The sequence below is a fragment of the Medicago sativa genome, chromosome 7, assembly GCF_051527215.1.
Source record: "Medicago sativa cultivar Bolivia chromosome 7, Bolivia_mono, whole genome shotgun sequence".
Classification (NCBI taxonomy): domain Eukaryota; kingdom Viridiplantae; phylum Streptophyta; class Magnoliopsida; order Fabales; family Fabaceae; genus Medicago; species Medicago sativa.
The window spans coordinates 12,976,348-12,986,237 of record NC_140755.1 but is presented as its reverse complement, the minus strand read 5'-3'; the positions used below and the strand labels follow the sequence as shown (position 1 = coordinate 12,986,237).

General features: G+C 33.8%; 1 protein-coding gene across 2 annotated transcripts; it reads left to right on the top strand.

The window, feature by feature from the left end:
• Nucleotides 1-790: 790 nt before the first annotated feature.
• Nucleotides 791-7,903, top strand: LOC146904366 (UDP-glycosyltransferase 83A1-like). 2 transcript variants are annotated; one of them, XM_085725563.1, is made up of 2 exons: nucleotides 791-1,342; nucleotides 6,819-7,903. In XM_085725563.1, exons 1-2 carry the CDS (start codon nucleotides 868-870, stop codon nucleotides 7,664-7,666), a joined length of 1,323 nt encoding a protein of 440 aa, XP_085581689.1. In that variant the 5' UTR covers nucleotides 791-867; the 3' UTR covers nucleotides 7,667-7,903. The 2 variants fall into 2 exon arrangements, with proteins under 2 accessions (XP_085581689.1, XP_085581688.1); XM_085725562.1 differs by lacking the exon at nucleotides 791-1,342 and adding an exon at nucleotides 5,086-5,633.
• Nucleotides 7,904-9,890: the final 1,987 nt, after the last annotated feature.

The following is a 9,890-nucleotide window of genomic DNA, read 5'->3' as shown; positions in this document are numbered from 1 at the left end:
TTTCAACATTTTTGCATTTACTTGGTGCTCAAGTACCATAATTTATTTCATTATCCTCAAAGTTAGGTAATTTGCATGTTTCTCATAATTTTCTTCATTTTACTTGCTCTTCTCCTAAAAATAAAAAAAATAACCAAAATATAGTGAATTGAAACTAAAATCAAATAAAAACACGAGCATATTAAATAAAATAAAATCATAATGTTATATAAAACCTAGCATTATCGTTTATATGTGTCATTTCTAAACTATGATACTTTTTAATTTAACTTTTTATAAGGTTTCCTCAATTCTCTCATAGTTTTCTCAATTCATATATCTTAATCTCTAAAAAAATAAAATATTTGTTAAAAGTCTCATCCAATATAAACTTATTATTTTGATTTTTATTAACAAGTGCAACCTTTAAAAATAAAAAAAAGAAAAACCCATAAAATATAGTTGTAAAAAATATCTGATCATATTAGTCAAAAAAAGTCAAGATATTATATAATCATTTGTCAATGAAGGTGTTGAATTTTAGTGGTGCATCATTAAAATTATACTTCAAATTAAAATGAAAGACGTAACCCAAATCCAATCAAACATTTTAGAATAGTATTAGAGCATTGCTTCTGCCAATGGTCGCCAAGACTTTTCTCAAGAATTTAACATGTTGCAATGAAAGTTATTTTCAAATATTTGAAAAGTAATAATTGAAATTTCCATATTCACCAACCCTGACTTTGATTTGTACATAGTTTTCCCGAATATGTGACTATAAAATGAATACAAAGTACAAATATTTCACCAAGAACCATTCTTCTGTCCTAAAAATATTTTCACTTCTTGTCATAATAATATAATTAATTTCTAGCAACAAAGCAAATGGGAGTATTGCCACATTTTCTTGTTATACCATATCCAGGTCAAGGACATGTTAACCCCCTTATGCAATTCTCACAAGTTCTAGCCAAACATGGTTGCAAGGTCACTTTTCTACATACTGAGTTTAACCATAAACGATCGAAAACCGGTGTTTCCGAGCAAGACAAGATACAAGTGGTGACACTACCAGATGGTTTGGAACCTGAAGATGATAGAAGTGATATGAAGAAAGTTCTATTATCAATTAAAAGCACCATGCCTCCAAGACTTCCAAAGCTTATAGAAGAAGTTAATGCTTTGAATGTTGACAACAAGATCAATTGTATTGTTGTTACATTTATTATGGGTTGGGCTTTGGAAGTGGGACACAATTTAGGAATCAAAGGGGCTCTACTTTGTCCAGCTTCTGCCACTACTTTGGCGTGTGCTGTCTTCATACCTAAACTTATTGAAGATGGGATTATTGATTCTGAAGGTAATACTTTTTACTGTTTTAGTATAGATTTCACAATTAGTATTTTGGGAATAGAATTCCATAAAGCTAGTTTCTTATTCATCAATTTTGTTGTTATCATGATCATTTCTTCAGCTTCTGTGGCTTTTGTGTGTGTGGCTCATTTGGAAAGAACGTAATAATAGAATCTTTAAGAATATTAATTCTTCCATTCTAGAGATGACAGAAAAAGTTAAGTTCCACGCTTATTGGTGGTTAAAGGCGAATAATGCCTCTTTTGTGTACGGTTGTGAGCAGTGGCTGTAACACCCATACTAGACGTATCTAGAAAGTCTAGCAAGTGCGTTAATTTAGTACTGGATACATTAAAAATTTACAACAAATAATACTTCGAATGAATACATTATACAAATAAATGTGTTCGTACATAAAAATACAACTCAACTTGTCCAAAACATAAAAGGTGCATCCTTGAACGTCCATATCATCCTTTAACGGTACGAACGAACACTTGTTGTATCATCCATTCGGCATCTAGCTTGACGTTCATCCTGTTTATCTGAAACAAATAAGGATTGGGATGAGACATAATGTCTCAGTGAGTTCCACCTAATCCTAGGCTATAGGCAACCACGGGGGAAAACCTAAGGTCACCACGTGTCTATTTTACAACCAGACGGTTGATTATACGTGTGTGGGGACTTGCATGCTTAGACGGTGGTGCATACTAGGACCGTCATAAATCATCTTACTTGTTAAGGGCTTACTATAATCATATGTGTCATGGCGGTCGAGGGAACCTAAGACCACTATGCCAAGATACGGTAAACGCATCGAGGTCTTCATATAACATGTTCATGACACCATCCTAAGCCGGACGATTAGGGAAACCTAAGAACGTCATCGGCATCACATTCTTTACTTGTCCTAGTCTTGACTTGTACTTAACATTTCATACATAAGTTCATTCATAATCATAATCATGTCATATCATAATCGCATCTAAGTTCATTAATCATTATGTTAGCGTTGAACAAACATTCTTATCTTGATTCATTTTACGGATAGTCCCGGGTGGAGTAACCCCGAGTACAATCCCATACATGACCGATGTACGTACATCGGACTCCCTCGGTGTCGTGCGGGTCCCTTGCGGCTTAAACCGTTCCCCTCAGGTCGAGAACCTCCCGTATCCCCCTGGCGTGGATAACAAGAGACACGAGCACCTACATCTTGTTAATTTCAGTGAAATGCGGGTCCCTTACGGCTTGAATCGTTCTCATATTGAGAACCCCTTGTATCCCCCTGGCGTGGATAACAAGAGACATGCCACCTACTTATACTTGTCATGGTCTTGTCTTATTTAGGTTAAACCTATTCATACTTAAAGCTTACCTCGGAACCTTGATCGATCTGAATAGCGGAAAGTGTTCATACTTGTTCATTCATAACGTGGTGTAAAGATAACTATCTTGTCCACGACTTATGCATTGCTATATCTATCTTAATCATGTGCGAAGATAACATACTTCGCTCCTAATCATTCTAGTGATTCTTACTATCATTCCAGTTCTCGACTACTATGTCGAGGCCCTAGTCCCATTCCCTTACTTGGAATATAACTTGCTACCCGATTGTGATTCAAATAACGCCCTCATAAGCCATGCTTCTCTATACTAAATGAATACTTGCTTTACTTAATTTTCCAAAGGAAACATTTTTAAAGTCCATGTCTTGGAGTCATATGTTGAGGGGTTTAATACTGTAAAAGAATGTTCGAAGAAACTGGACCGAAGTACGCCAAAAAGGGCCTGAAGCGAGCAAACAGGGTGCTGCTCCCTGTAGCTCGCCATTGCGAGCTTGCTTACTCGCCATTGCGAGTTCACTAACACGCCGTTGCGAGTTGGTTGCGAGTGAACACTCCAGGACGAGTGTTTTGCTCGCCTAGGCAAGCTGTTTGCTCGCCGTGGCGAGTTATGACAGTCCAGACCTGCAAAAATGGTGTTTTTGACCCAAAAATCCTCAACACAAGCTTCCCAAGGCATGGCACACTACTAGAGATCATAAAGAACATGTAAAACCATTTTATAACAAGTATTCATTTGTATAAGGATGCATGATACAAAAAGGGGTGACTTTTCTATATAAAAACCCTAGGGAAAAATACATAGTTTTCTTGCAAGCTTAAATCACATGATCCCAAAGGTGGGAACTAACTAAGGAACTCACCTTGCAAGCTCTTAAAGCATTTCCAAGCCTCAAGCTCAAGCAAGCATCATCCTCCACTTTCCAACTTCCAAAACCCTAGCTTGATCCTCTTGTGTCCTTAGCTCTTGCTATACAATCCCCATGTTACTTCTTCCTTTATGGTTCTTGACTTCAAGGAACCCAAAACCTAACCAAGCTACCACTTAACAATTAACAAACCCTAGATTCCCAAAATAACCTCAAAGCTTCATACCAAATCATAGTTGTTCTTGCTTGCTATGTTGTTAATAATTCATGCTTAGTTCTCTCACAATAACTTGAAAGAATTCTTGCTTCATAGAAGAAAAGATGAAATGAACTTCATGGGAGAAAAGAAGAGATCCATCATAAAGCCAAGCTTCCACAACTTATAGTGACATGAGAGGGCAAGGGTGAATTCTTAACATGATAGGAGAAGAAGTTTGGAAGGTTTGATGGAGAAGAGAAGAGAGGGTGGCGTGGATGAAGGGAAGAGAGAAGGAAGAGAAAGTTGTTCCCAAACCTAGAGAGAGAAAAGAATAAGAAGAATGAAAATATCTTGCCCAAAAACACTTAAATATCCTTTATCCATGAAATTACCATTTTACCCCTGCCTTAAACGTGCTATATCCAACTCTGATAATTATTACGTAATGAGCTGACGTAGCGTAATAAACATTTCCATTCATACTTATTTTCCATGAACTTAATTCTCTGACACAAACGACTGATAATAATCCGTTACTGACAGGCGGGATATTACAGTGGCGGTCGGACCCTTTGTTTTTCTCTAACACAAAAGTTAGGTAATTTGCATGTTTCTCATAATTTTCTTCATTTTACTTGCTCTTCTCCTAAAAATAAAAAAAATAACCAAAATATAGTGAATTGAAACTAAAATCAAATAAAAACACGAGCATATTAAATAAAATAAAATCATAATGTTATATAAAACCTAGCATTATCGTTTATATGTGTCATTTCTAAACTATGATACTTTTTAATTTAACTTTTTATAAGGTTTCCTCAATTCTCTCATAGTTTTCTCAATTCATATATCTTAATCTCTAAAAAAATAAAATATTTGTTAAATGTCTCATCCAATATAAACTTATTATTTTGATTTTTATTAACATGTGCAACTTTTAAAAATAAAAAAAAAAAAAGAAAAACCCATAAAATATAGTTGTAAAAAATATCTGATCATATTAGTCAAAAAAAGTCAAGATATTATATAATCATTTGTCAATGAAGGTGTTGAATTTTAGTGGTGCATCATTAAACTTATACTTCAAATTAAAATGAAAGACGTAACCCAAATCCAATCAAACATTTTAGAATAGTATTAGAGCATTGCTTCTGCCAATGGTTGCCAAGACTTTTCTCAAGAATTTGACATGTTGCAATGAAAGTTATTTTCAAATATTTGAAAAGTAATAATTGACATTTCCAAATTCACCAACCCTGACTTTGATTTGTACATAGTTTTCCCGAATATGTGACTATAAAATGAATACAAAGTACAAATATTTCACCAAGAACCATTCTTCTGTCCTAAAAATATTTACACTTCTTGTCATAAAATATAATTAATTTCTAGCAACAAAGCAAATGGGTGTATTGCCACATTTTCTTGTTATACCATATCCAGTTCAAGGACATGTTAACCCCCTTATGCAATTCTCACAAGTTCTAGCCAAACATGGTTGCAAGGTCACTTTTCTACATACTGAGTTTAACCATAAACGATCGAAAACCGGTGTTTCCGAGCAAGACAAGATACAAGTGGTGACACTACCAGATGGTTTGGAACCTGAAGATGATAGAAGTGATATGAAGAAAGTTCTATTATCAATTAAAAGCACCATGCCTCCAAGACTTCCAAAGCTTATAGAAGAAGTTAATGCTTTGAATGTTGACAACAAGATCAATTGTATTGTTGTTACATTTTTTATGGGTTGGGCTTTGGAAGTGGGACACAATTTAGGAATCAAAGGGGCTCTACTTTGTCCAGCTTCTGCCACTACTTTGGCGTGTGCTGTCCTCATACCTAAACTTATTGAAGATGGGATTATTGATTCTGAAGGTAATAACTGTTTTGGTATAGATTTCACAATTAGTATTTTGGGAATAGAATTCCATAAAGCTAGTTTCTTATTCATCAATTTTGTTGTTATCATGATCATTTCTTTAGCTTCTGTGGCTTTTGTGTGTGGCTCATTTGGAAAGAACGTAATAATAGAATCTTTAATAATATTAATTCTTCCATTCTAGAGATGACAGAAAAGTTAAATTCCACGCTTATTGGTGGTTAAAGGCGAATAATGCCTCTTTTGTGTATGGTTGTGTGCAGTGGCGGTCAGACTCTTTGTTTTGTTTGGATATCGGCTGATGCCTACCTTTGTAATTATTTGACAGACACTTTGTTCTTGAGCGCCTTCTTTAGTACACCTTATGCTTAAGAGGCGTCTCTATTATTGTTAATATATCCCATTTTAGTTTCTTCGAAAAAAAAAATCAACTTTTTTTATTTATGGAATGAACATTTCACATTATTTTATTATTGTCAAAATTTAAGAAGATAGTTATATCAATTTTAATAGTATTAAAAACATTGTGTATTACAAAATATATAAAAAATATATATTTAAAGTAAAAGTTATATGAATTTAAATAACGTATGTTTTTTTAATAAATAATTTAAATAACATATGTTAATAATTTTTTTTAAACTAAACAATTTAAAATTCAAATAAAACAGACCACAATCCTGAAGAAGAAAGTTATTCAATAAAATTGTAGGAATAGGAGTAAATAGTCATATTTCTCATCAACAATTTTTTTTAATAAACTCATCATCTCAATTAAAACTTATCTAGCTTATGATTATTCTAATTTGTTTTCAATTAATTTGTTGAGCATGACTCTTAGACACATAAGAGAGGAAGGGGCGTGGGAGGTGATCATCTAGCATGGCATTGCAAAGTTCCCTTCTACATTAGAGATATTGTTGTAATCTGGACCGTAGTATCATACATATGACTTGGAAAATTATAAACCTTAATTCACTAAAGTAATATATGGAACTACCGTTACTCTTTAGTCGCAGTGGTAGGTACATTTGGCCGTGTTGCATAAACAAATGATCATGTTCCATTGTTTGTGAAATATGTTTCTATAATCTTTTGTAACTAATTCTTGATGTAACATAATATCAAATTCAGGTTGAGATTAACATAAAATATTTCATGATGTCCTTTTCGCATTGCAGGAAATCCCACCAAAAAACAAGAAATTCAAATCTCCCCTGATATACCTATGATGGACACAACAAACTTCCCATTGCGCGGCGTAGATAAGATCTTCTTTGATCATTCTGTGCAAGAGATACAAGCTATAAATTTTGGAGAATGGTGGCTTTGCAACACTGCTTATGATCTTGAGCCTGGTGTATTTTCCATATCACCAAAGTTCCTACCAATTGGTCCATTGATGGAAAGTAACAACAACAAAAGTTCATTTTGGCAAGAAGATACAACTTGCTTAGATTGGTTGGATAAACAAGCACCTCAATCTGTCATATATGTTTCCTTTGGTAGTGTGGTAGTAATGGACCAAAACCAATTTAATGAACTAGCCCTAGGACTTGATCTTCTAGACAAGCCTTTTCTTTGGGTTGTTCGTCCTAGTAATGACAACAAGGTAAACTATGCATACCCTAATGATTTCCATGGAAGTAAAGGTAAAATTGTTAGTTGGGCACCACAAAGTAAAATATTGAACCATCCAGCCATTGCTTGCTTCATAAGTCATTGTGGATGGAATTCTACCATAGAAGGTGTACATGCTGGTGTGCGTTTCTTGTGCTGGCCATTTTTTAGTGATCAATTTCTCAATAAATCATATATTTGTGATGTGTGGAAGACTGGACTTGAATTAGAGAAAGATGATAATGGATTTATATCAAGGCAAGAGATAAGGAAGAAGGTGGATCAAGTAGTTGGTGATGATGACATAAAGGCAATGTGTTTGAAAATGAAGAAAATGACTATTAATAATATAGAAGAAGGTGGCCAGGCATCACATAATCTCCAAAAGTTTATTAGTTGGGCGAACTAATGTGTTTATAATCTATTTCTTGTGGTTTTGAAGAAGTGGTGTTCTCTTTTTTCTCTTTTCATATAGGTGTGTCTTAGTGTCGGACACACGACATGACATCTATGATTATCTTGAATCATGTCATTTTTTTAAATTATTTTCCGCGTCGGCGTGTTTGTGTTGTGTCCCGTATCTCTGTGTTTCTTTGCTTTATAGGCTGAAAGTATTATCGAACACGATTGCGAACACCATTCTTAATCGAGGTTTGAATCTTAATTTGTTTATGGGAGTCTAACTATTGCTCTAAACCCAACTTCGTTTGTAGAGTAGTATTCTCCTTTTATAATAGTCAACCATAATCAATAATACTATTTTGAGGGAAAAAAAATTACCACCAAATGCTTTTCTATCTAGAAGATTGATTGATTTGGATGTAATACAAATTTGCCTCTCTTGAATGAAATCTCGTTCATCATTAAAAATAATTTTTGAGGCCACTATGGCCGGTATGTCAGTTTCAAGAACCTCGTTGATCCTTGAAATTGGCTAGAGCAAATTGTCCACTATGTCATTTTCATGAATTTTAGAAACCACACAACATTAGAGATATTTGTATGCATCAACAAACTAATGTCATATATACATCAATGCCAATTTTATTTGTATGCATAATGCCTTATATACATCATTGCCAATTTCATACTGGTATATTTAAAAAAAGGAGAAAAAATAACCCATCAAAACTATCGGAGCCTAGAACAAAATCCCTAATTCACGAAAAAACAAACTCTTAACTTATCCCAAAAAGCTCAACGAGCAGAGTTGTATAAAATCAACAAGGCAATATGTGAAACAAATAAAAATGGCAACCAACAACCAAACTATCCAAGCAAACCAAGAACAAATCAAGCAACTTTAAGTGTAAACAATCAATGAGGTAAAAAAAAAAAAAAACTCAAGTTATAGACAATTTATAAATAGACTAAAATACCCTAAGTCAGTATTTCACCTCAATTTCCTATTGACTTCAAAACAATGGCAATACTAATTATTTATCCATCAACCACAGTACTGCTCTCACCTATGCTACCGAGCACTTTTAGCACTGTCTCTAAAATAATGATAAATATTATTATCACTGTCTCTCTAGGATGATGTTGACTGTTCTTAGCACTGTTTCTCTAAAATGAGGTTGAATATTCTTATCATCGTCTCTCTAGGTTGAGGTTGAGTTATTCGCAGCCTTTAGGCCATTTTTAGTTCCAACATTTCTAGTTTTGTTCTATCACCTAGAAATGCTTGTTTAACAATAAACCATCTAAACTTGTGTCCCTCCCTAACATGCACCAACTCAAAATCTCACAGCTTCGTTATTTCAGGTGAGTCTTAACTGTTGGATTAATTATTTAATTAATCAATTATGGATTGACAATAATAAATTATTATAAGTTAATGTCATAATATAAATTATGGTCTATTATGTTAAGCACTAATTAGTTGATGAATATGTGTGATTGGGCTACTCTTTTCTAAATGGACCGTGATGGATTGGACCATTTAGCTAAGCCCAATGAGAGGTCTCTGCCCTCAGCCGTTTAGCTATTTAAACGTCATCCCATCAGACGGTTAAACTGCTCTGATACCAATTGATAAAAGTTTTAGGATTTAGCCATGGATCATTAGATACAAATTATATCATATCAAGACAAGAAAGAAGGAATAAGAGATTGTGTACCTTTAAGATTTAGGATTCATGAAGATGGCTGTCAGAAGGATGAGAGGGATGATTATGTTAAGTAATGTCATACCAATAGGGTATGTCCATCACGTTACACAATACATAGCAAGGATTCTTCCACTTGATAGAGAATAGATAATAATAGTTGAATATTTTATTTAAAATATCTTTCAAATTTTTTTAATTCAACTATTATTATCTATTCTCTATCAAGTGGGAGAATCCTTGCTATGTATTGTGTAACGTGATGGACATACCCTATCGGTATGACATTACTTAACATAATCATCCCTCTCATCATTCTGACAGCCATCTTCATGAATCCTAAATCTTAAAGGTACACAATCTCTTATTCCTTCTTTCTTGTCTTGATATGCTATAATTTGTATCTAATGATCCATGGCTAAGTCCTAAATTTTTTATCATTAACTAGATAACCATGTATGACCAATAATAGTTTTACCATCTAACATGTACAAATCACACACACTTTACCATCTCTACTCT

Bases quoted from the DNA above. Each gene is read 5' to 3' on its own strand.
- LOC146904366 (XM_085725563.1), top strand. From the start codon at position 868: ATGGGAGTATTGCCACATTTTCTTGTTATACCATATCCAGGTCAAGGA. The intron at 1,343-6,818 runs GTAATACTTTTT...TTCGCATTGCAG, and splicing joins TGGGATTATTGATTCTGAAG to GAAATCCCACCAAAAAACAA.